We start from the raw sequence: 26908 nt of genomic DNA on the forward strand, positions 1-26908 counted from the left end.
TACCTGCTCAGAAGAGCGCAGAGAGAATCTGTTTCCTATCTCCAGGATACAGAACGAGAAAATGTTTCCAACCACATCTCTATCTCATCAGCAGGAAAGCAAACCTGTTGCTTATGCATGTGAAACAGCAGGCATTTCAGCCACTAAATATCCCAGAGCCTGTCACCTTATGTGAAAGCAAAAAGCCTAAGAAAACAGCAGCTGCCTTAGGGCACTGAGACACCCAGATCTACATAGGAATCATCAGTTTTCTTTGAAGTAAACTGAAAATGTGGGTCTCAGGCAGCCTGACTTCAAAGGCGCACTCAGTATTTCTCCCTCAACCTGATACTGGGAGAAAAAGTGTGTCCTTGAGAGTCTATCTTTATTTGGTGACGGAAAAAAAGGTGCTTCAGAATTGGTCATGATATATTAGGGGAAAGTCTAGCTAGGAAGCAGACGCTTGGCAAATGCAACACACTCCTATACTTCTCTGGGTAATTTAACCTGTTTATGAGTTCTTCTGGAACTCTTCATTCAGAAAAGTTTGCACAGGCTTAGATCTTTGCAGAGTATGTTATTATCCCTATCAAAATGTGTTTTAGAAGTAGACTCAGCTGAAACTCTGAGAGGAACTGAGTAGAATGACAATATGCAGGAAGCATATTCTATCTAACTATAAAATGCAACAGTTCGCATTTACATGTAGCAAAGTGAGTTATGACGTTCGCGCCATGCCTCAAGCTTTCTACACACCAGCAGCATCTGGGAAGGACAAAAGGAACAGCACATCTTCAGCATGCGCTAGAAAATAGCAACATTCGTTACAGTATTTATTTAATACCTCCATTTATGTGCTTACAGATCACAAGGAGAAAACAAAGATATAGCCATTCATGCAAGTTCAAAGGCAACCAGAAGACATCATTTCCATTCATGCAAGTTCAAACGCAACCAGAAGGCACTTCTTTGCACAGTTTTGTGAATTCACGCCCCAAGAAGTTGTTCTAGAGTTTACAACAGCAACACAAGTCCCACAAATCACATGAGGTATCATTGTCAGGATGAAATTTTTCTGCTCCTGTATTTGAATAAATTGCAAAAACATTCGATGCAAAGGGCTTATTCTTTAAGAGCCTCACTTACGCATACATACAATTTCTTTGTCTGGTCAATAAACACGAAAATATATCACTTTCCAACCCATCTAACATTTTTCTTTCCTTTTATCAAAGAGTCATTAAAAACATTGCAAATGTAAACACTGGTCACTGAAATATGATTAATGAAAGTAAGTGAATGAGCTAAAAAAGTTAGCATGCCAAAGACTTATGTCAAGTTTGTACTTTTATCTAAAATTTGATGTTCCATTGTGGAGTCCTGATTTGGCACAGATGTACATTACACATCATTGTTTTTTGTTTGTTTGGTGGTGGTGGTGGTGGTTGTTGTTGTTGTTGTTTTGAGGCAGAGTCTTACTGTGCTGTCCAGGCTGGAGGGCAGTGGTGCGATCTTGGCTGGCTGCATCCTGGACCTCCCAGGCTCAGGTGATCCCCTGTGTCAGCCTCCAGTGTAGCTGAAACGACAGGCGTGTGCCACCACACGCAGATAATTTTTGTATTTTTAGTGGAGCCCAGGTTTTGCCATGCTGCCCACGCTGGTCTTGAATTCCTGAGCTCAAGCAACCTGCCCACCTTGACCTCCCAAAGTGCTGGAATTACAGGCATGAGCCACCGTTCCTAGCCAAATCCTTTTTAAACAAACAAAAACAAATCTTCTTGCTTCTGTTTCCTCCTAAAACATATCGAAGTCTCGCAGTCTGAAAAGTACTTTTCCGATCCAGGATCCTTTAATATCTTCATGCCATTTTCTCATTGTAAACACATATCCATATGAAATTGTCATGAAAACTACATTTGAAATTCAAGTGGTGATGGTTTTGACTCCACGTTAACATTTTAGAGGAAATAACATTTGGTGGAAATGTGCATTAAACATTATTACAAATTTAATGAAAAAGCATGCGTTTGTACAAGATAGGCTATCCCTAGGTATATTAAGTCCCATGATTTTTTTTGACTGTTATCTAAATCGAACATGAAATATACTTTATCTATAGGCATGACCATTACATCATGTGACTTACTGAATTCTGTCTAGTCTTCAGCCCCGTAGAAATTATTATCTACATCAATTTTGCTGATTTTTTTCATCTCTGTTTTGAGTAGGTTCCATTCAAGGCATAATCAAAACCTTTGTCAAGTACTTATATAAAATTTCAATCCCCAATTTTATTTTTAAAAACTCATTTGCACCTTCCACTACTCGGGCAGTTGTCTCTGACTCTGTTTCCTTAATTGTATAAAGCCTAATTTCACAGAATAGATTTCAATCAACCGTGCCTACTACTGCACCTCAGGGTCACCACCACAACACTGAGCTGACCCCTGAGAGAAACCAACTATATCTCACAACCACCAACTTCAGAAGCTGTGTTCCCTAGCTACAATTGGAAGCAATGCACCTGTGCAATCAGACTTCAGGAAGCCTTCTTTCCACTTAATAGATGGGTCTATGTAAATGGCCCCCAGAAAAATCATCATTGTGTGCCCATGATCATATTTTAAAATACATAGTTCATAATATTACTTCTCTTAAAATCAAAGAATTAAAGCTCACATTTTTTTTTCTAAATAAATTTGCTTTAAAATGTAGACTCCAAATATTCCTGACCATTTTGATGGGCCAGTCCTTAATCTATGAAGAGTTGAACATATCTATAAAATTCTATTAAGCTTTCATTTCTGAAGAGGAATAAAACTATACAGCATTGTCTTTTGTTACTGAAATGTAATTTCAAAATAAAATAAAATCGAAAAGCAATTCACACTAGACCTAGGAATTTCCTAAATGGATGGAAGCACTTTTGAACACAGGTGGGATTTAATTAAAATGACATGCGTTGTTGTTAAGAGAACAAGTTGCAGCAGTACTTACTAGTTCATTCTGCTTGTTTCTGTGTCTGGTCCACTTATAAGGAAACTCAACAGTAAGGATACTCTAATATTTGCTTTATCACACGTGGGTACAATTGGTTGATGGTGGGGTGTCTATTCGACTTTTGTTTTCTTTATTATCATTCAGATCTGAATCTTTGCGAAGGTGACACTTGAACACTTGCTTATAAGCCTTCCTGAAATTTTCAGAGAGAAATGCATATATGATAGGATTCACCGAGGAATTGCTGTACGCCAGGCAGTGGGCGGTGATTCTGAAGAAGAAGGAAGCCGGTGTCAGTGGGAAAACTCCAAACTCAACCCAGAGATGGATGATGTGGTGAGGCAGCCAGGAGATTCCAAACACCACGACCACCACCAGAATCGTCTGTGCAGTCTAGAAAAGAAGAGGAGGAGGAGGCAGCGAAGGAAGGGGAGGGAAGGAGGAAGCCAGGGAGAAGGAGAAGGAGGGGAATTCATTGATTATAACAGAAAAAGAATCCAGCATTTTAAAATACACCCTAAGCTAATTTTACGTATATTTTCATGAGATAAAAAATGGATACATCTGCTTTAAGTGTTAACCTTCACTTCCCATAATACTTCTGTTCATAAATTCTCCAAGACCTGTCGTTACCTTCCAAAGTCATAATTTTACAATATATGTGAAATGCATTATGAGAAGTATGCTTCAAGTCATGGAACTAGAAAAGTACAAAGATTAGAGGCTGTAACTTCTAAACCAGCAAAACCATTCAAGCGTGGGCCCACGGCAGCGGTACCACCAGCACTGCCTCTCAGAGGAGGGCTGCCCTTCTCTCCAGGTAGTCCGTCACCTCCACGAACAAGCGTGTAGGGGTTTACTTCCCCTTGTTGAACTCTGGCAAATTCAAGACCTAATTAATTGATGCACCAATGTGTTTCATTTCAGTTTCAGTCTATGGTCCGAATTACCCCTTTTGCTTTCTTTCATTTCAACTCTTTCTTTGCTGCTCCTAAATAAGAAATACTTGGAAGTCAGAGAAAGAGTCTTCATGTTTCTTTTGTAGTTTCTACTGAGAAAATGATAGGAGGAAGCCATGGCTGATTAGAGACCTCAACAGGAGAGGACATCAACCTCCTGAGATAAATAACCACGCACCTGTGTGCCTGGCCACGGCCTCCTCGCTGGCCACAAACCTATGGGGCTGGAATTAAGCCTATGGCAACTTCACCTGTTCCACACATGTTGAAAGACAAGAGCTCTGTAGCTTAGTTTGTGATTAATTGAAACTCTATCTCTCTGGGTTCAAAGAAAAGACAATGATCTATTTTATTAAAATGCTTTAATTAAGGGAGTCTAATGTTTTCTAAACTATAAAATACAAAGCAATCAGTTGGTTCTCTCCTCAAATGGATTGTTCCCTAACAAGTGCACCTCAAAACCCACACAACCTCTAGAGCCTCGATGGTCACAGCAGAGCCATCGAAACTAGCAGACCGACGGGGCCACATGCATTATTTCACCAAGTCCCCTTTACGATCCTATGAAACAGACCCTATCATGACCCACAGGTTGTAGATGAGGAAACGGAGACTCAGGAGGAGAGAAGCAAATGCCCAGTGTCCCACAGCTGAATGCAAAGTTGGGGCTGGCAGCCCGGCTGACATGATCCCCAGCCCATGCGCTGCACAGCTGGGGTGCAAGGGAACCTCCAGTAAATCAGGAGCCATACCTCCCTCTCTGCACACAACACGCAACAGGGCTGCTTCGCAAGAAGTATTATGCTAAATGTGTCAGAATAAAGGCCCCCATGAGACAACCTCCATCTCAGTTTCCTGGCTTGAAGGGAGAGAGCACTTCCATGTCCTCCTCTGCTTGACAGCTTCAGCAATCTGTTCTCTTTACCAGCGAGCTTACTTCTCATAGGAAATATGAGAAAAAATAAACATTAAGCATGTAACAGGTGCACACTTTCAGCCCCTCGTCCAAAGATTAGGACCCAAGGAACCCCTTTCTCTCAGACATACTCCAGGCTACAGTATTTTAGAGCATGCTTGGACATGGGGAAAGGAAGCATCAGTGTGAGCCAGCAGCAATCCCCCTGATATGGTTTGGCTGTGTCCCCCACCCCCCGCCAGATCTCAACTTGAATTCTCGTTTCCATAATCCCCATACATCGCGGGAGGGACCTGGTGAAAGGTAACTGAATCATGGGGCAGTTTCCTCATGCTGTTCTCATGATAGCAAGTGAGTTCTCACAAGATCTGATGATTTTACAAGGGGTTTCCTCCGACCCTTTGCTCTCATTCTTCTCCTTCTGCTGCCATGTGAAGAATGATGTGTTTGCTTCCCTTTATGCTATGATTCTAAGTATCCTGAGGCCTCCCCAGCCCTGTGTAACTGTGAGTCAATTAAACTTTTCCTTTATAAATTACCCGGTCTTGGGTATGTCTCTATTAGCAGCGTGAGAACAGACTAATACAGTAAATTGGTACTGCAGAGAGTGGGGTGCTGCTCTAAAGATACCAAAAATGTGGAAGCAACTTTGGGACTGGGTAATAGGCAGAGGTTGAAACAGTTTAGAGGGCTCAGAAGAAGACAGGAAAATGTGGGAAGGTTTGAAACTTCCTAGAAACTTGTTGAATGACTTTGACCAAAATGCTGATAGTGACACGAACAATGAAGTCCAGGCTAAGGTGGTCTCAGATGGAGATGAGAAACTTCTTCAGAAGTGGAGTAAAGGTAACTCTTGCTATGCTTCAGCAAAGAGACTGGTGGCATTTTGCCCCCGCCCTAGAGATCTGTGGAACTTTGAACTTGAGAGAGATGGTTTGGAATTGGAACTTATGTTTACAAGGGAAGCAGAGCATAAAGTTTGGAAAATTTGCAGCCTGACCGTGCAGTAGAAAAGAAAACCCCGTTTTTGGAAAAGAAATTGAAGCAGCCTGCAGAAATTTGCATAAGGAATAAGAAGCCAAGTGTTTGTCCCCAAGACAGTGGGGAAAATGTCTCCAGGGTGCCTCAGAGGTCTTCATGGTAGCCCCTTCCAGCACATGCCCAGACGCCTAGGAAGAAACATGGTTTCATGTCCAAGCCCAGGGTATGCTGCTTTGTGTGGTCTTGGGACTTAGTGTCATGTGTCCCAGCTGCAGCTAAAAGGAGCCAAAATGTAGCTCAGGCCATTGCTTCAGTGGCTGTAAGCCCCAAAGCCTTGGCAGCTGACCCATGATGTTGGGCCTGCAGGTGCACAGAAGTCAAGAATTGAGGTTGGGGAACCTTCGCCTAGATTTCAGAGGATGAATGGAAATGCCTGTTTGCCCAGGCAGAAGTCTGCCGCAGGGGCAGAGCCCTTATGCAGAACCTCTGCTGGGGCAGCGTGGAATGGAAAGGTAGGGTTGAAGCCCACACACAGAGCCCCCACTGGGGCATTGCCTAGTGGAGCTGTGAGAAGAAGGCCACCATCCTCCAGATCCCAGATCCACCAACAGCTTGCACCCTGCACTTGGAAAAGCCATAGACACTCAACACCAGCCAGGAAGCCAGCCTGGAAGGGGGTTATGTCCTGCAAAACCACAGGGTTAGAGCTGCCCAAGGCCATGGGAGCCCACCTCTTGCATCAGCATGACCTGGATGTGAAACATGGAGTCAAAGAATGCCCCACTGAATTCAGACTTGCGTGGGGTCAGCAGCCCCTTCATTTTGGCCAATTTCTCCTATTTGGAACGGGTGTATTTTCCCCAATGCCTGTAATCCCATTGTATCTACAAAGTACAAATGGTACTTGCTTTTGATTGTAAAGGCTCATAGGTGAAAGGGACTTGCCTTCTCTAAGACTTCAGACCCAGACTGTTGAGTTAATGCTGGAATGAGTTAAGACTTTAGGGGAATGCTGGAAGGGGATAATTGTGTTTTGAAACGTGAGGACAAGAAATTTGGGAGGGGCCAGCAGCAGTAAGACATGGGTTGGCTGTGAGTTCCCACCCAAATCTAACCTTGAATTGTAGTTCCTATCATCTCCATGTGTGGTAGCAGGAACCCCACAGGAGGCAACTGAATCATGAGGGCAGTTACCTTCACGCTATTCTCATGATAGTGAATGAGTCCTCATAAGATCTGGTGGTTTTATAAGGGGATTTTTCTCCCTTTACTCTCATTCTTCTCCTTCCTGCCACCATGTGAAGAAGGACATGTTTGTTTACCCTGCCACCAGGATTGTACGTTTCCTGAGGCCTCCCTAGCCCTGTGAAACTGAGTCAATTAAGCCTCTTTCTTTATAAATCACCCAGTCTTGGGTATGTCTTTATTAGCAGCGTGAGAACGGACCAATGTCCCCACTCTCCTCCCAGGCCTCGCTTGGTTTCACAGAGCAGGAAAGCAGACCTCCGTCCCTGGCCTTCTCTCACAGTGCACAGGTGTGGTGAAGGGTTCACCTGTGGCCACCAGTCTGTTTCCTAAACTGAAATACTCTGACTCAAATGGATGAGTGGGAGAAGAACAGTTGGAGGAAAAGAAGAAGAAGAGGGAGAGAAAGAATGAAAATAGAGCTTCGTATTTCTTGTAACTTCACATGGAGGAAAGACTAAGACATAGGAAAATGACTCCGTGGCTGAGACAGCACTGTCCCACCACAGGCTCTTCCTGGGGACACAGGACTTCCTACAACGGTCCTCCATGGACCTCACACCCTGCAGGACTATCACAGAGTGGTGGGAACCACACTGCTAGAAGGGGAAATCCTGCATGGCAAAAGGACTCTTCTTATCACTTCCCGTGACCTGGAGTCCCACTGCATAGAAAATGACAACCAGACTCTAACTCATGAGATACCAGCTCGTCAAAGATTGACACGAGGCAGCAAAGTAAGACGTGAGATGAAGTTTATCAAACAGAGGGACTGGAAGGCAGGAAGCTGTGGCCAGGATCCAGGCAGAGACAGTAGAGGGAGGGCTAGATCTCAGATTAAGACCAGGACAGGTCCCACTAGCAAGGTGGATAGGAGGTGAGCATGAAGCTCCCTTTCGAGAGGCACCAGGGATTGCACAAGACCCCAGGACTTACAGCATGTCTGTGTTCCCGCCTGACCATGCCATAAGCTGGTTGTATGACCTTTGCAAAATGCCATAAACTCTCTGAGCCTCAACTTCCTAATCTGAGAGTAGGATTAACTAATGCAATGATTCCTAGACCATGCCTCATACACTTAAACACGACAAACAACTCAGGTATAAAAATCTGAGTATGGGTTTTATAGGCTACAAGCTTACATATTAAAGCCATTTACTGCACGACACACAAAGCAAACAGATAATGTGCTCACATATATTAAGGGAGTGCCTGCTATCAATCCATTTATCCATTAGTGGATGAGAAATTCCATTCTCAGATGATTCAATCAAAACAATCTAGATATAATTATACCTACAAATAGACTATAAAACATCATCTTTTCTTTCTAAGACTATCAAACCTTCTCTCCACTTCCCAAAATAATTACCCTCTGGGTATTGCATTTCATTGCTTCTTTAGACATTTTTACTAAGTACAAAGCAGAAATCTATTCCAGCAACTTCCTGATAAGATCCATGCCTTATCAACAGCCACAAGGCAAAAAAAAAGGTAGTGTGTCCTGAGGCCAGAGTGTTTTCTGTGGCAGTGTTTACAAACTTTGTGAGTCTGTAACTCATTCAACCTTTAAATTTTTACCGGTCTCATTGGTCTTCTTAGAGCCATGGACAAGAATCAGGTTCTTTTTCTTGGTTTACCAGCAGCTTGGAAATGAGATGGGATTACAGTTTTCAGCATAAATATCGGGAAAGAAGGCTTAATGGGCATTTGCGTAAACTATACCATTTGTCTCAGATTGTTCCCAAAACCATTTCATAGAAGGTTTGTCAACGCTGACCATCCTCCCAGCTAAGTATCTCCAAGAGATTACTGTTTTCTTCATGTGCCTCAAGCACCTCCGGCCATTGAAGCTGAAGGTCTCCTAGTTGTTAGAAACCAACTCCCTGCAGACAGGCCCTGGGCCCCTACTCCTGCTGTCTTTGAGCAGAGTCCAATTCAGTTGTAGCAACATCTATGTGGCAAACACACCCTTGTGCATGGTTGAAAACAAAAGATGATTTTTATCTTCATTATTCCCTTGCAAAAGAGGCTGGCAGAAGATGGGACATGGGGCAAGAAGTTTCATGCCGCTAGAAAACCACTGTTCTTGATTCACTCCTGCTCCACACTGCCAAACTCGGGAAACAATATGCCTAGCATAGACTAGCTCAAAGTTAAAGATCTGGCCAAATCATGCACGAGTACTAATATCAACCCTGGGATTTAAGTGGGTTAGTACGTCCATCCTTACCCAGTACAAAGCTTTGTTTAAAATTCAGATAGCTACACCTCATCTATTACGGCTCTAAAGCAATTGGTAGAGGTTGTTAGTTACCCAAGAATCCTCCTTTTCAAAAGCTCAGCCAGGTACAGTGGCTTATGCCTGTAATCCCACCACCACTTTGGGAGGCTGAGGCAGGAAGATCACGGGAGGCCAGGAGTCCTAGGCCAGCCTGGGCAACATACTGAGACTCCATCTTTAAACACTGTTTTCAGATAACTTAGCTGGGTGCAGCAGTATGACCCGTAGTCCCAACTACGCAGGAGGACTACTGAGGTGGGAGGATCTCTTGAACCCAACTGGTTGAGGCTGCAGTGAGCTATCATCACAGCACTGTGTCCCAGCCTGGACAACAGAGCAAGGCTCCATCTCTAAAAATAAAGGTAAAAGGAGCTCACGAAGGTGTTTAGAGAACCACTGATGAACTACATAAAAGCCACACCAAAAGGAAAGCTGTCTTATCTACCTCAAGTTAAAGGTAATAAAAAATGCTTTGTTCAGTATCAACGCCTAAGGCTGAAGCAGCCCCTCTCCTCAGAAAGAGCTGGCAAAGCCGCTTCCTATCTTTCCCATGGAAACATCACATCTGCAGGAGCTTGATTTTAGACTTCCAAACTCCAGGACTGCAAGAAATACATTTCTATTGTTTATGGGCCACCTACGATGTGCCATTTTCTTACAGCAGCCAGAATGGACTAAGACCAGTGGCTCAGCGCAGAGAAAGTAACATAGAGAACTACCCTCTCTGGAGGAGGAGGCTGGTTTTTAAAATTTATTTATAACGTGATTCTTTCTTCTCTCTTACAGGGTCCTCCGTCTCCATCAGACAGACCTGTTCCCTGTGTGTGCATGCTTCCCTCTGTCTATTTAGTCTATAGAATCCCAACGTTATCTTATGATTGAGAAAAAATCATCATCTAAAATTACATGCTAAAGCTCAATACAAAATCTTATACTTGAGTTTAGGTCTTTTATTAGCCTGGTTTCTTTGTACTCCTTTCTGCTGAAAGTATCTGAAAAAATATTAATCTCTCTTCTTATTGTGAGATGCTCTTTTCCAAGTCATCTGAGATGCCTGTTCTTTCTTCAAAGAATTTTATTCACAATATGTCTAATGGAACTTGGCTTGGGAGGAAAAAAAGTGACTAAAAGATGAAAATGATTTTTTAAAAACCTCACAAATTGTATAAATGACAGCCAAAAAGCTTACTGAATTACTTTAAGCCAAAAAAACAGCAACAAAAAAAAAGCAAACGTTAAAAGAGCCCAGTGGCTTGACAGGATATCAAGAGATCCTTTAATCCCATTTTCTCCAAGAAGCAACCATCCCTTTTGGGTATCTATCCCATTTTGAGGTCTTCCAAGGTTTTAACAATCAGCTTTGAGCCAGAAACATTTCTTTATGTCTAACAAAGTTAAGCAAAGCACGTGATCAATCACAGCGCTTCATTCTGCGTAAAAATCCCATTCTTCTTTTGCACTTTGTCCAAACATGAATAACTGTTAGCATGTTTATCACAAAAGGCCAACCTCCCCACCCCATAATACTTACAACTCTCAATAGGAAAGCCCTGCACGGACGGTGGCACAGTCTCAAAGTTTGTGTCCCCACCCCCTCCAAAAAATTCATATGTTGGAACCTAATCACTAAAGTGATGGCATTAAGAGGTGGGGCTTTTGGGTGGTGATTAGGCCATGAGGTATGGGGGAGACCTCATGATGGGACTAGAGCCCTTATGAAAGAGGGCTCTGAGAGCTGCCTATCCCTTCTACCCTATGAGGACACAGAGAGACACCTATGAACCAGAAAATAGCCCTCGCCAAACACTGAATCTGCAGGAGCTTGATTTTAGACTTCCAAACTCCAGGACTGCAAGAAATACACTTCCATTGTTTATGAGCCACCCAGGCTATGGTATTTTCTTAAAACAGCCTGAACAAACTAAGACCAGTGGATACAGCACAGAGCAAGGGAACTTTACTTGGCCATTGAGAGAAAGGGCTGGAAAGAAGTGGAGCTGAAATGAGCAAACCATCCACATCCCTGTCACATCTTCCATTACCCATCAAAGGATGACACATGTGCTCCAGTAGCAATTGTCTGTGCTGAGACCTGGGAAATACCCACAAAGAACCAGTCAAGTTCCTGTCTTCAGGGAAATTGCCATATATTCTTGCTTTCTGTTCCCTCCCAACTTTCCCCTTTCTCGCCTCTTCTGCCTCTGTCCCCCTCTCTCCACCACCTCCCTTCTCCCCACTCCCTTCCTTCCAATCCCTCTTCTTACCCTTCCTCTGCTCCTCCCTCCTATATCTTAGATGCATACACACCACCATTACCACCACCACCACCACCACCACAATGGCCATCATGATCATCACCATTGCCACCACGACCACTGCTACCACTGCCACCACCACCACCATCACCATCACCATCACCACCAATGTCACCATCACCACGACCATCACCATCACAGTTGCCACCATCAACATCACAATCACCACCATCACCATCACCACCACCAGCACCACTTTTACCATCACCACCATCACTACCACAATGGCTACCATCATCATCACCATTGCCAGCACCACCACTGCTACCACCGCCACCACCACCACCATCACCACCACCATCACCATCACCACCACCACCACCATCACCATCACCACCACCACCATCAGTCACCATCACGACTACCACCATCATCACCACCATCACAATCACCATCACCACCATCACCACCAACGTCACCATTACCACGACCATCACCATCAGTCACCACCATCACCATCACAATCACCACCACCACCACCACCATCACCACCACCACCACCACCACCAGCACCACCACCATCACCACCACTGTCACCGTCACCATCACCGTCACCACCACCACCACCATCACCACCCACCACCATCATCACCACCATCAACACCACCATCACTACCACCACCACAATTGGCACCATTATCATCACCATTGCCACTACCAGCACTGCTGCCATCACCACCATCACCACCACAATCGCCGCCACCACCATCACCATCATGACCACCATCATCACTACCACCACCACCATCACCACCATGACCACCGCCACCACCCACCACCTTCATCACCACCATCACTACCACCACCATCATCATCACTACCACCACCACATTTATTTGTTCTATGCAATCAAGGAGCCAATTAAATACATCAACAAAGATCTGACATCCGTTCAGTGGCTGTTAAGGGTCAGAGGCTATGAAAACAGAAAAGAAAATATTCATCACTTCCTCAAATGCTAGAAACTCCTCATGGTAGGAATGAGTAAAAGGTAATTTTATATAGATATATTTTATGTATATATGTAACCACATATGTATTATACATACATATACTCACATAAATCTAAATATTTGTATAGTTGTGTATGTGTATATAACTAAACAATTACTGAACTAACCGCTAATCTTTAGGTTTTTTATTGTAAAATAAAATAGAAACTTTTCTAATCATTCCTTATAAGACCTATTTTTTAAAGTATTTTGCTCTTCTCTGAGACAGTCACAACTCTCCAATACTTTTTCAAATATAGAGACTAATACTACCATTGACACAAATAAGATTCAGCAAATGTTAAAGAAATGTTTTACTTCTTTTGGTAAGCATAAAATCTTTCGAATCATTCATAAACACTTATCACGGATCAGTTAAAGTTTGGCAAGCCTGATCTCTCCCTAGGGAAATTAATCTCTTCCTCCCCTGAGGCGCCAACACTCCTCACTTGAACAGTCCTTTGGGACTTACACATTTGTCTCTCCCGTTTCAGTGCTGGCTTCTGTGAGGAGCCAGTTCCTCTTAGAATCCCCTGGATCAGCTTGGTCCTACACAGATCAGGCGCTCTAAAAATCGCTGACCGAGGAGAAGTTAGAAACAATCCTTAATTGTCTTTAGAGAATCATTTTCTTAGAAATAAGAAATGTGACTCAGAGGAAACATAAGTAGACATACCAGGAAAATGGAAAATCTCTACCATAGCAGCACATCACCAAAACAGAGGAGGAAAACACCCACTTCTAGAGTTTATCCCATTCATATAACTTAGCACTTGGTCAGCGGCTCTAATGAGGGGCTTAGAGGCTTAAAATGAAATGAAATACACATAATAATTGTTCCGACGTAAGAAAGGATCAATGGAATAAAGCTGTAACATGATACTTATTTACATTGCACCTTGTATTCTCAGGTGGTTATCCTAAAACCTGTATGAATGCATTTCTAGCACAAGCTAATTTTTTTGTTGCCAGGAAAAAGAAAAGTCTTAATGTTTGGGCTTTATAACCAATTCTCTACCATGGGTTTTGACTCCAGGATATCAGACGGCCTTTTAGCCACATTGCTGCTCATAAACAAGGGAAGTCAGGAAGAGCTCTCCTTTATTCAAGCAGAATTTTTAAAGTAAACATGATTAAATGTGACCTAAACTAGAATTTCTATAAATTATGTATGTCATTGATCATAACAAAACTTAGAAAACATGGTATTTTAAGATGTTATTACTAACACTTTGGGGTTAAAATGTCTGGTTATAACCTCCTAGTCCTTAATCATATTGCCCAATAATCCGACTCTACTTTCTAAAATCAGAAGTTACATAGATATTTTCTGAATAAGAGTTAATTTTATCTTGATCTGTGAAATAGTTTTTCCTCACAGTGTAGAAGTCATGACCATCAGTAGTGCTGCTCAGGAGAAGCTAGTTTAAATCAGGGCTCAGGGATGAGAAAGTCAGTTAGCAACGGGAGGAATCCGCTTTCAGCCTTGTGCGCGTCAGTCTTCACCTGCTGGGTCAGAGCCAGCACACCTGTGGCTGAAAGACACAAGGCTGGCACAGCACTCTGGTGGGTTAAGGGGGGGATTATAACCGTGTTGTCTTAAAGGAGAACCAAACAGCGCCTTCCAAAATCACATCAGAGACAGTAAAGACAAAACACGATGACTATACTTTTCCTCTAAGAATGCATGTCAGCAGCTCTGCCCTCTGTCTCAGTCACCCCAAGCATAATCAGCATAACTGCATTTCCTCGCCTTTCCAGATCTTTTGATCTCGCCACCCCAGCTAAGTTTGAATGCAGCACGGAATGACCTGCGACGCCCTCTGCCCTCGCTGAGGCTGACCCTCATTTCCACCCTCACGGTGGGAGGCTCATCTCAAGCACCCTTAGCCATGCTGAGGACCCTAAATGTTACAGGCTTTGGGAGGATGTGAGGACAAGCAGAAGTAAGAATAAACTAAGCTCTGAAAAGTAACATAGATATATTTGTGATCATTACCTTTTTCTTGGATGTTTCAGACTTCTTTGACATGTTCTTCAACTTTTTATGCAAATGATTAAGGACCTGAAAGACACAAATGAAATCAGTTCACTTCGCCTCTCACAACCCACGCCTATTTTGCATTAAGCATTATTGACATGCTGAAAATGGTAACATCATTATTTGTAAGACTGTTCAGATTAGGTGATTAGGTGACAATGAAAACAAGTTGCCAAATACATTCTTTTCTAACATTTAGGAGCCTCCCAGGAAGGATGGTGCGCAGCCAGACAAGCTCGCAGCCAGAGCACCTGTTTGCAAGGAGTGCCCGGTGCATGGAGCTCTGGGGTTTTGTCCAGAAAGAGCCATGCCATGAACCACTCATGCATGCTTCTTAGTCTATTGTCTGCCTCAGTTTCCCCCAGGAGCCCACATAGTAACAAACACCAGGTCCCTGCTACATGTCAGGCACAATGTTAGATCCTGGATATGTTGAAAAACTAGAGGTTTGCCCTTCCAAAATTCATCATCTGATGGGGAAAGAAGTCAAGCAAACAAAGGAAGACAGTATCATCAGATGTGTCTTCAGTGTATCCAGGCCAAAGATTGCCTGCATTTGTGCCAAAATATTCTTTCTTTCTTCCTCATATGGGCTGCCTCCACTGCAATTCTGTCAGCAAAGCACCACCCATCAGGCCTCCTTTCATTCTTTACTCAAATCCTAACCACTGTGCTGTGCTTTTAAACAACTTATTGGGGATTCAGCGTCACTGATGATTTATAAACTGTTTTTGCAAGGTTTTACAACAAATGTCCCTGTCAGGGACTCTCCCTGAGACACAGTGGCTCTCTTAATTAAAGAAATCATTTCTGTCTTTTTTTTTTTTTTTTTTTGCCAGTGTAATACTCAGAAGAAATATCATGAAAATTTGGAGTTTTCGATGTAGGTATTTCCAACATATATTTGGTCTTAGACCACATTGTCAAGCTGGCAGAACTGTGACTTAAGTTCGTTTCCATATCCCATCTGAGAGACAATATAGAAAAATCGAGCCCCAGGGTGGCTAAGTGCTTTAGATCATCTGTAGATTGCTGAGAAGTCTCTCAAGGAACCAGAAGCCATGTTGCAACCAGTTCTTTGCTCACTGCAGCATTGTAGCATGGAAGTCATTTAATTGAATTGAACTTATTGCAAAAGCCCACTCCATTCAGCCAGATGAGGCACTTCCAGAGCAATTAGTCAGACCCTACCTGGAAGCCACAGGATATATTTACCAGCTGCCCAGGCCCTACACAAGTGAAAAAGAGGCCATCAAGGAGTATGAATTTCTGACTTCAAATTCTCTCCACTTCTGAGATGCTTCCCATTCCAGAAATGACTCAGCTACATCCACAACAAAACAAGTGTTTGCTTGCCGCAGGAGTATTTGGGAAAACACTCAACACATTGACAAGGTGTTCCTTGACTGTTCTGCCTGCAGAAATCAGAGTACCAAAACCTGAATGCAAGGCAACCACAGAACAGGAGCTTTCCTGCAGGAGCAAATGAGAGCATTTTGGCTGGAGGAGGCAGGACCCTGCCCAAGAGGACAGGATGCCTAGGTGGCTCAGTGGCAGCTTCCCAATGGGAAACAGCAGGACAACACTGGCCACTGAGGACAGGGGACGCAGGAGAGACCAGAGGACAGGCCACACAAGCAAAAATTCAGAGAGGGACACCTGGACAAATCACAACAAAACATCCAGATGTGACCAGCTTCATAACGCTGCCAAGCTCCATCCGTTCCTTCCAAAAAGGAATTTGGATCCCAGCTCAGCCACTTCAAAACACGTCAGTATGTTGAATGCTGTCGAATAAAGAAAATACTCAAGTATCTTTTTTCTCTTCAATGGCTCATCCTGTGAGCACAGGATGATATATCATGATGCGCCCCAGTGAAGGTCTTGTCAGCAAAGTAGGAAGAATGTAGATATCATGATAGGTTATGATGATGTTTAGGAATACAGTGACAGTAGCATCCTGGGGTCTCTTGGTGAGTCTGTAAGTTTCTGCGCATGCACAGGAAGGTGCCAGCTCAAAGCAAACCCAGGTCCTGCTGGGCATATCCTGGGGATTTGGAGTGATTTCGTGGGCTGGGCCCATTGAGTTTATCCTCATGGTAGAACAAGGAGGCTCTGGACAGTAATTCACTCTAAGGAAAGTGACCCAGGGTCACAGCCCTGTACAAAAACAGCTCCACAGCAGCAGAGGGGAGGGGCTCCTCAGGGGACACTGGGTGGACCACTTCAACTTATCCTCCAGCCCATCTATTCGATGAGTTTCCCAGAAACTGGTGCAAAAAACCGTTCCATTACAAACTTGTAAGAATTTGGAGGCAAAAGGCAACTCTAGAATGCAATTGTCTTGAGTCTTTTCATTTGCTTAAAGCATCATAACCTCAGGTTCCCTTTCAGCCATTTGTGTTTTTCAGGTTATCCAACAGACCTGGAGTTCGGAGAACAGCGAATCCTGAAACTCACACGCAAGTAGCAAAATCCTTAACTGGACGGTGCACACCTGATGCCTGAGCCAAAGAAAAGCAACTTGAAACAACTAATTATCTCAAGCTACCCATGACAGCCCCAAAATGAACTTGCAAATATTATGCTGAACGCAAAATATTTTTCCAGTTATGCTTGGAAGCAAACTATTTCCATATTTTAAAAATCCAAATTCATTACATTTAAAAAAAAAAAACTGTTTTGAAAATTTTGCCCTTCTGTGTGACTTTCATAGACTTGCAAATGACAGAAATGTAACCTGATTTATTCCTAAAAGCTGACTTTGTCATTTCCAGTAAGAAGACTTTAGTTCTTCTCCCCAAAGCTTCAGGGGCATAAGGAAGAATGAGCTTCAGTTCTAACGCAGTAATTGGGAACTTGACAGCCATGTTTTCAGAATCCCAATCTCATACTTCTGTGTCCTCAAGGCCTCACCAACTGTCCAGTCCTCGGGAGACTGGGAATCCCTGTGTTAAATCCTTCCTGAATCATTCACCAGCTTCATAATCTGGGCCTGTTGTTCTTTTCCAAAGCTCTTTTTTCTTAAATAATAAAATCTGGGTAAATAACAAAATAGCCCCAAGCCACAGAGATGTGCCAATTAAATGAGATGGTGCACATATCAGGTAATTGTGCTATGTAAAATAGCCTTTGTTTAGCATTTGCAGAAGACCACATTAATAAACCAGCCATTTTCCAAAGAGCTAAGCTAGAGTTATTTTCCAAATTCCCTTACTGCTACGATATATATATATATATATATATATATATATATATATACATATATTTTTTTTTTTTTTAACAGAGTCTCGTTCCATCACCCAGGTTGGAGTGCAGTGGTGCCATCTTGGCTCACTGCAACCTCTGCCTCCCAGGTTCAAGTAATTCTCCTGTCTCAGCCTCCTGAGTAACTTGGACTACAAGTGCCTGCTACCACGCTCAGCTAATTTTTGTATTTTTAGTAGAGATGGGGTTTCACCTTGTTGGTCAGGCTGGTCTTGAACTCCTGACCTCAGGTGATCCACCTGCCTCAGCCTCCGAAAATGCTACTATATTTCTTTATAATTACCTTTTGGTGCAGGCTGTCCAGATAATATCTAAAAACATTACAATTCAAAATAGACACAATCTACAGAGATAAACTAGATGAAGAGAAACAGGTGGCTTATAGTAAACATTTGTGTTGAGAAGAATACCTTGTGAACTGAGTGTTGAAAGTTCTTATTCTACCTAGTCAGGTTATTTGTGGTTGTATAATCACAGACTTATGGAAACAGAATGAGAGACAGAGAGAGGTGAAGTCAGGTGGAACCTGGTAATAGAGCTGCATTTCCGAGAGTGACGCTCTGGAGCTAATAGGGTGGGGACACTGGGGTTTACCCTGAATCGCCGTCACCTGATTATTAAAATAAGCGCTTGTTTATGCAAGTAGAAACACGTGTGTCAAACGCTGAAGCCCTTTTCATCAGTATAAAATCTTCAAACCCTTGTGGACTTCATGACAAAGCATGTGGGTGCTGAGCTCTGCCCGGCTATACAACGGGAAAAGCCATCTCCCAGGAAGGAGGCCCCGGCCGCTGAAGCCACACGCGTGGACGGGGCCTCTGCTACATTTAGGCGAAGATCCGCCGCCTCAACCTCTCCCCGCTGTCCAGGAGACCTTTCTAAAAAAGATTGAAATGGAGAAGCCCACAGCTTGAGTCCATTCCATTCAAAGTTCCCTGCAGCCTGCGGTCAGGACCCTGTCAAGAAACGCCCTTTTGCCACTTGGGTTTCTGAAGCTAAGCTTCAGAATAAATAAAATTCGAAGCTCTGTCCCTGGGATCAGCGGTTTCACACCGTCCGGAGTGCGCAAAGCCTTCGGAGCAAGGGCGAACTGCGCACCACGGGGGAGACGGGCAGCCCGCGAGTCACCCCCACGGCCCCTGAGAGCCCGGGAGGGCGGTGGGGACCCGCCAGCCCCGCGAAAGGCCCGCGCTCTGGTGACCACGCGCCCTCTCGGGTCCCACAGCCCCGCGGCGGTCACTTCCCTGCGCAGCTGAAGTGGTTTAAGAGTCGCTGGAAAGGAGCGGCGTTTCCGGTGCTGGGAAGGACGCAGCCTCGCCCGCACAACGCCCTGTCAACCTGGGGGTGTTGAAGGGCCGCCGTGGCGAGGAAGGGGAGGGAGGGGAGGAGAAACTTGTTCTACCAGACCGCTTGAACGGCAAACTTTCCCCAGCACGTCTCAGACTCCAAGTAACTTTCTTGCGCAAGCCAATGGCGCGCTCCAGCAGAGGCCGGGGAACCTCTCCGCCCAGATCCGCCCAGATCCGCCCAGCACCGCCCCGGGCGAGGCCACGGCTCCGGCAGGGCCACGGGACCCTGAGACCTCCGGCATCCCCCACCCCCGCCCCTCGGCCCTCCCTCGCGCGTCAGGGCCCCGCGCCCGCCGCGCCGGCCCCGCACCTTGGCGTAGCAGAAGCTGATGAGCAGGAGTGGCAGCAGGTAGCCGAAGACGAAGGTGCACACCACGTAGGCCTTCTTGTGGCGAGGGTCGGGCCACTGCTCCCAGCAGAAGGTCTGGTTGCTGGCGCGCGGGTGGAAGAGGCCCTGGTGGTAGGCCACGGGCGAGGCCATGGCGATGGACAGCGCCCAGATGCAGCCCACGCCCAGCAGCGCGTTGCGGGACACCCTGAGCGAGGAGGAGCGCCGCGAGTGCACGATGGCCACGTAGCGGTCCACGGACATCGCGGCCAGCGTGAAGATGCTGACCAGCATGGACACGGTGAAGAAGTAGTGGGTGAACTTGCAGATGAAGGCGCCCAGCACCCAGGTGGGCAGCGCGTACACCGTGGCCTGGAAGGGGATGCAGAAGAGCAGGTAGGCCAGGTCGGCGATGCTCAGGTTGAGGATGAACAGGTTGGTGGTGCTCCGCGGCTTGCCCGGCTTGCTGCGCGCCAGCACCGTGATCACCAGGCTGTTGCCCAGCACGCCCAGCGCGAAGATCAGGCCGAACACCACCAGCGTGGCGAAGTTCTCCGCGCCGATGCGGAACGGCGGCCCGCGCTCCCGGGCGGAGGGCTCCGGCCAGCTCGCGTTGCCCTCGCTGAGGTTCCCGGCCGCCAGCTCCATGGCCCGCGGGGTTGCCCCGGCGAGCGGCGGGGCGCGCGGAGACCGAGGGACGGCGGGTGCCTAGCGGCGAAAGTGGGCGCCAGGGGTGGCCCGGGTCCCGGCGCGGAGCACGGAGCGCCGGAGTTTCCGAGCCTGGGCTTCTCCGGAGGCGCGCGCCGGCGGGCGCGAGGATCGGGCGGCCGCGCCTGGTGGCACCGTCTTCACGCCGGGTCCTTCTGAGAGAGGGCGGGTCGGGAGCGCGGAGCCGGACCTTCTCGGGAAGGGACAGTGGTCTCTAGAGCTCTGGGGTCCCCTGCCCGGGCGCCTCCGCCAGCTGCGCGACCACCGAGCCTGGGAGGAGGGACCCGCCGGCCGCAGCCGCGCAGGTGGAAACCCTTCCCGCGCCTTACCGCTGCAGGTCTCCGCCGGCCGTTTTCCCTCGCTCCGGCGGTGCTGCGGGCTGCACCTGTTGCTCAGAGCCGCTCCTTCCCGCGGCGCTTTCCGGGCACCTGCCCAGAGCGCAGCAGCGGAGCCGACGCTGCAGCAGACAGGGCCCCCCGCGCCCCCTCGCCACTGGGCTGGCGCCGCCGACTCCCTCCCGGCCTCTGCAGGGACTCCGAGTCGTCCACAGGGCGAGAGCGCTTTTGGGGGCTTCCTGGCGGTGGACGGAGTCGGGTGCCAGGGACCCCCCCTGCTGCCACCAAGGGGCGAAGACAGCCGGCTGAAATCCGCGCCCCTGGAAATCACAGTGCTGGAGGGGAGACTGGACGGATTCGAGGAGGATAGGTCGCCGCCCACCTCCTGGCTGGACCCGGCGCGCGCTCGCCTCCACGAGGTGCCGACTGCTCCGCTGGCTGGAGGCGGGGCTGCCGGGTGCCACGGGCAGGGCAAAGCTGGCGGGGGTGGGGGGGGGGATGCGGAGGGGTGCGCTGGGCTCCTCACCCGTCAGTACCGTTCCTGCTCCGCCTCCCGGGGTGTCAGTCCGCGAGAACACGTCTGTCCGGGGAGTAACCCCAGGAAACCGAGGCTGACGCCGCTACCTGGAGTTTTGTCCTGAGCCCGCGGCCTGCTAGGGAGGGGCAAGAGGGAGGGAAGGAGGTGTGTGAAGCTTCTCTGTAGACATGGATGGCCTCGAAGGGGAAGGCTGCTCACGCCACTCAGCCTCCATCATGTGCCCTGCATTACTCATCTGAGGGACATAAACAGTATTTTGACAATGACAAACACAGTATTTTTTAGGTAAAAGAACGCGTTTAGTGTCTTACTGCCGTAAATGTGAATTTGCCAGAAAGAAAGTAAGCCGTTTCCGGACAGCAGGGTGAGTCGCATTATCTTTGTAACCTTGGTGGCTCCCAACTAGAGAGCTGACACTGAGTCCTTTATTTGCAGTGATTTGTCTGTTTTCACTTTCCAAAACACCGATGCATTTCCAGCATTCTCCGTGTGGTGATTGTCCATCATGTTCCGACACAGTGCCTGAGGGAATGGGTCATCCAAAGACCGAAGAGGACAGGGGCTATTTGCCTTGGGGAGTTGGGGAAGCAGGATCTTATTTTTCTATCTTGCTAGCTCTGTTCTGCCTCATTTCCAGATAAATTTTGAGGCAGTTCATTGAACACCTATGTATTTTATCATTTATTGTTAGGGAGTTCCTTGCAAGGGGATTGTTCTATTTACACACATTTTCCGGAAGACAAATTGACTGTAAGCAACTTGCCTATTTGGGTATCTTGCTAAAGCCAAGAGTGTTCTTACCTGCCCTAACCTGAGAGAATGCCTTGAAACTTCCTTAGGTGATCTTGCCAATCGGTATTGCTGTTCTTCCCTGAGATGCTCTCTGACCCAGGCTTTCCAGGTATCATGTTGTATTGGACAGTTCTGTTGTGTTGAAAGTTAGTTACCACAGAGCATGGTCGCTCAGGCCTGTAATCCCAGCACTTTGGGAGGCCGAGGTGGGCGGATCACCTGAGTTCAGGAGTTCGAGAGACTGGCTAACATGGTGAAACCTCGTTTCTACTAAAAATACAAAAAATTAGCCGGGCCTGGTGGCTCGTGCCTGTAATCCCAGCTACTCGGGAGGCTGAGGCAGGAGAATCACTTGAACCTAGGAGGTGGAGGTTGCAGTGAGACGAGACCTGTCCATTGCACTCCAGCTTGGGCAACAAGAGCAAAACTCCATCCCAAAAACAGAAAAATAATTGTAATATGATTTGAGTTTTTAAATTATGAACTATTTTGACATGAGACAGATAATAAAATTATATTGAATACCAATGTACCCACCATCCAGGTTGGAATAATTTTAAACATTATTAATAGAGTTGAAGTCACTTTTACATACTTTCAACCACAACCTCCACGCCTCCCACTATCTCCAAGTAATGTACATTTGTTGTCAGTCACTTCTTTATACGTTTTTAGCATATGCATATGGTCTTAATGTATTGTGGTGTGGTACTTTTTTTTTCTTTTTATTTTGCTTTAACATTATGTGGTTGGTATTATGGTACATGTTTTGTTTTGTTTTTGCCTTAATTTGTCTGTTATTACTATAGGTACACCAATATTCTTTGCTTTGTGTTTGCCTCTTACATCTTTTGCAGCCTTCCTATGTTATGTTCTGTGATTTCAAGGAATCTCTTTGCTACAGCCCATAACTGAATTATTTTAAAACACAATTTGACAATCTCTAGTTTTTAACTGGTGAGTTTAGTTCATTTATATTTATTGCTATTACTAATCTACATGGATTTATTTTTAGCATTTTATTTTGTTCTTTTTGTTTTCTATTTCTGTGCTTTTTTCCTCTCTTTTCATGATGTCTTTCCAACTGCATTTTAAAGTGTTTTCTCCCTCCCTTACTCTCTCCATTCCTCTGTGTCCTTAAACAGGGAAGAAATGTGGTCTACTTTTATTATATTACTGGTTACCCTTGAGTGCCTACTATGTGCCAGGAACTACTGTAGGTTCTGGAGATAGAGCAATTAACGCAATAAAGTTCTTTCTTTTACTGATTTTACATTTTATTATGGACATAATATTTAAAAAGAAGCAAAATGATAATATAGAAGTAAAATGTGGTAAATACTACTGATATAGTTTAGATATCTATCCTTGCCATCTCATATTGAATTATCCCTAATGTTGGAGGTGGAGCCCAGCAGGAGGGTTTGAGTCAATGAGATGGATCCCTCATGGCTTGTACTGTCCTCAGGACACTGAGTCTCAAGAGCTGGTTATTTGAAAGTGCTAGGCACCTCCTCCCTTCTCTCTCTTGCTCCTGCTTCTGCCATGTAAGATGCACCTGCTCCCCCTTCACCTTCTGCCATGATTGGAAGCTTCCTGAGGTCTCCCCAGAAGCTGAGCAGATGCCAGCACCATGCTTCCTGTACATCCTGCAGAAGCATGAGCCAATTAAACCTCTTTTATTTATAAATTACCCAGCCTCAGGTATTTCTTATGCCAACACAAGAATGGCCTAATACAACCCTAAAAGAGAAGAATAAGAGATAGAGAGCAATTAGAGTGTCGCAATATACAGGATGATCAGGAGGAACATCAGAAAAGCTGGCAATTGAGCAGAAGCCTGAAGGAAGTACAGCAGAAAGCTTCTTAAACATGCAGTGTGACACATTCCTGGGAAACAGTGCAGCAGAGAAAGCTGTGTGAAGAACAAGGAGGCCAGTTTTGCTGTCATGGAAACAGCTGGGAAGAGGGTTTGTCTGCCATGAGGTCAGAAAACATTGGTTGGGAAAAGTGGGGATGGATGATTTTAGACCTCAGAGAGCCAGGAAGGGGCCTAGGACTTCATCCTGAGTCCAGGGAAGTCCTGTAGGGAGCTTCAAGCAGAGAGATGTTATGATCTGACCTGCGATTCAGAACGATGACTCTGGTGTGCAGATGAGAAGGGCAAAGGAAAGAGCAGAAGACCAGCCAGTGAGCTTTCAGGAACCCAGAGCAGATCATCCTAGGTATGGAGGGAAGGGCTTGCATTCTGGATATCTCAATGTTGGAGCAAATGAGTCAGAAATAGGAAGGAGACGGCTGCGTAATATTCCATGGTGTATATGTACAGGTGGGTGTTGAACAATGAGAACACACGGACACAGGGAGGGGAGCACTACACACTGGGGTCCGTTGGGGGGAAATGGGGGAGGGGCGGGAGGTGGGGAGGTGGGAAGAGATAGCATGGGGAGAAATGACAGATACAGGAGAGGGGACGGAAGGCAGCAAACCACACCGCCAAGTGTGTACCTATGCAACAATCTTGCATGTTCATCACATGTACCCCAAAACCTAAAATGCAATAAAAAAAAAAAGAAAGAAATAGGAAGGAGACAGTGAAAAGGCTTGAGCTCCATCTCTCAGAACTCCAGGTAGATTTAAGGTATGATAAAAGGAAGAGCAAGGTTGACTCCCACTGTTTTAGTCAACCCTGGAGTTGGACATCGTGGAGGGGAAATCGCCATTTACTGAGTTGACACAGAGCGGAAGGAAGGGGTTTGGAGGTGGGGAGCATCAAGTTAAATTTTAGGTGCTTGTTAGACATGGGATTGACAAGATTGCCATTAGGTGGGTTAGTCTTGAGTTAATGAGAGTGACCAGAGCCAGAGATATGGATTCAGAAGTGACTAAAACTCTATTAATATTAAATAGAATTTAAAATTAATTGTTATCATGCTCCTCATCCCAAGCCATACAAGTTTCAGGAAGCTTTCTAACCCTGGTCACCTTTTCTCATTCTACCTGGTTTTGTTGCCTAATTTCTCCCCAATTAGGCATATTTGTTCTTGTGGGACAGGCACTATCCGTTCGGCTAACCCACATTCTTACCCATGGCTTTCTTCACCTTCCTCTATTCATCTGAAGGCTTGTCCTTGTTTTTAGACAATATGTTTCAAGTTTTTCTTTAGCTATAGTCAATGATAAAAATTGCTCATTTTTCTTCCAAATGGCCCTGATTATTGAATGGGAATTGGCCAGCTGGACAGTTCTTTTCTCCCAGTACATTGAAGCGATTGTTCCACCTTCTGGGTTTTACTGCTGCTCTTGAGGAGTCAGCTGATACGCTATCTGTCACTCCTTCAGAGACCATCTGACTTTTTTCTCTATTTTTAACATCTTCCCTTTATCACTGGTGTTTTATAATTTCACTTTGATATGTTTATGATGATTTTCATTTTTTGGCCATTTTTGTTGAGCTTTGGAAGCTAAAGATTAATATATTTTTGTCAGCTCTGGAAAATTTTCAGCCTTTATCTCTTTTACTTTTCCAATTCTTGGCATTTTCTCCTCCTGGAGTTCTGAGAGATGGAGCTCAAGCCTTTTCACTGTCTCCTTCCTATTTCTGACTCACTTTTTCATAGTTTTCATCTGTGCCAACGTATTGGTATTTCTTCAGCTACACACCCTTTATTTAACTATTCTCCTTAAGTTCTCATGGATATGTTTCAAATGTGCCAGGCCTATTTTTAAATATTTTCTTCCTTATTGCTGATGTTTCTAATTACCTCTCCTATTTATTTGAATATTTAAATTTGCTGATTTTATATTCTGACAATTCTAGTATCTGAAGTCCTTGGAGTCTGATCACGCTTTTATTATTTCTACTGCGTTCCTATACTCATAACTTGTTTCCAGTTTTGTTTTGTTTTTGGCCTTTAGATTTCCATTTGGCCAGAACACATCTGTGATGATTTTATAGACCTGAGTTGAGAGCACCCATGGAAGTGTTTTTTTATATTTTATTTTTTTTTTTTTATTTGCTCTGCCATTGGCCCAACAGTACCATCAACTCAGGACATTGTTAAGTTAATTTCTAAGCATGATATGCCTCAGGACACACAAGGGTAAATTCAAACTCCAAAACCTGCATAAGAGAGGGAATGGGGGAGTGAATTCCTAGAGCTTTCCCTCGAACCTGGCCCTGAGGCTGTCCCGGAGTTTTCTAGGTGTTTGTGGGCAGATTGCTTTGCTGCTCCCACTCATTTACTGCGTGCCCTGTTGGAAGATTCTGTGATCCTGCCGCTCTCAGGTGATGTTCTGTGCTCCTCTCAGGGCAGAAATGAGTCTTACCCATTTCCTTCAGGCTTTGGCTGGTAAAACATGAGAGCAGCAGCTGTGAGGTCATCCTGAGCTCAAGGTCTAAGGGATGCCATGGGATTCATTCCTTAGGAACAAAAACTGCCCATTCTGATGCAGGCTGCTTCTTTGGGCTGTGTTCTTGATGATTATGTAGCACTGAATTTCAGTTAACCCTGGTTAAAATGTCCTCTTAGCAAGAAATAAACTTTTGTGGCTGTGAGCTACTTGTTACTACAGATTAATGCAGCAAAAGCCGACTACAGCATTTCTTTGCCAGGAAAGTTTTTATAGGTGAATCCTTCACTAATAGTATAGACTTTTACAGCTCCTGCATTTTTACAAGGGCCTCAATTCTGTCTTATTCTGTCTTATTCCAATTCTCTGTCTTAGCTGAATCCAAGATGACCTAGTCTCTCCTAATGAAAATTTTAAAAATAAGCAAGGTGGAGTGGCTCATGTCTATAAACCTAGCACTTTGGGAGGCCAAAGTGGGAGGATTGCTTGAAGCTAGGACTTTGAGACCATCCTGGGCAACAAAGCA

At 45.3% G+C, this 26908-nt stretch overlaps 1 protein-coding gene across 1 annotated transcript; it reads right to left on the reverse strand.

The window, feature by feature from the left end:
• Positions 1-742: 742 nt before the first annotated feature.
• On the reverse strand, positions 743-20304 carry GALR1 (galanin receptor 1). The gene is made up of 3 exons (XM_003925979.3): positions 19639-20304; positions 14671-14736; positions 743-3372 (listed from the first exon to the last, which is right to left on the reverse strand). Exons 1-3 carry the CDS (start codon positions 20302-20304, stop codon positions 3055-3057), a joined length of 1050 nt encoding a protein of 349 aa, XP_003926028.1. The 3' UTR covers positions 743-3054.
• Between the last annotated feature and the right edge of the window lie 6604 nt (positions 20305-26908).

Source organism: Saimiri boliviensis, chromosome 13 (genome assembly GCF_048565385.1).
Source record: "Saimiri boliviensis isolate mSaiBol1 chromosome 13, mSaiBol1.pri, whole genome shotgun sequence".
Taxonomy (NCBI): domain Eukaryota; kingdom Metazoa; phylum Chordata; class Mammalia; order Primates; family Cebidae; genus Saimiri; species Saimiri boliviensis.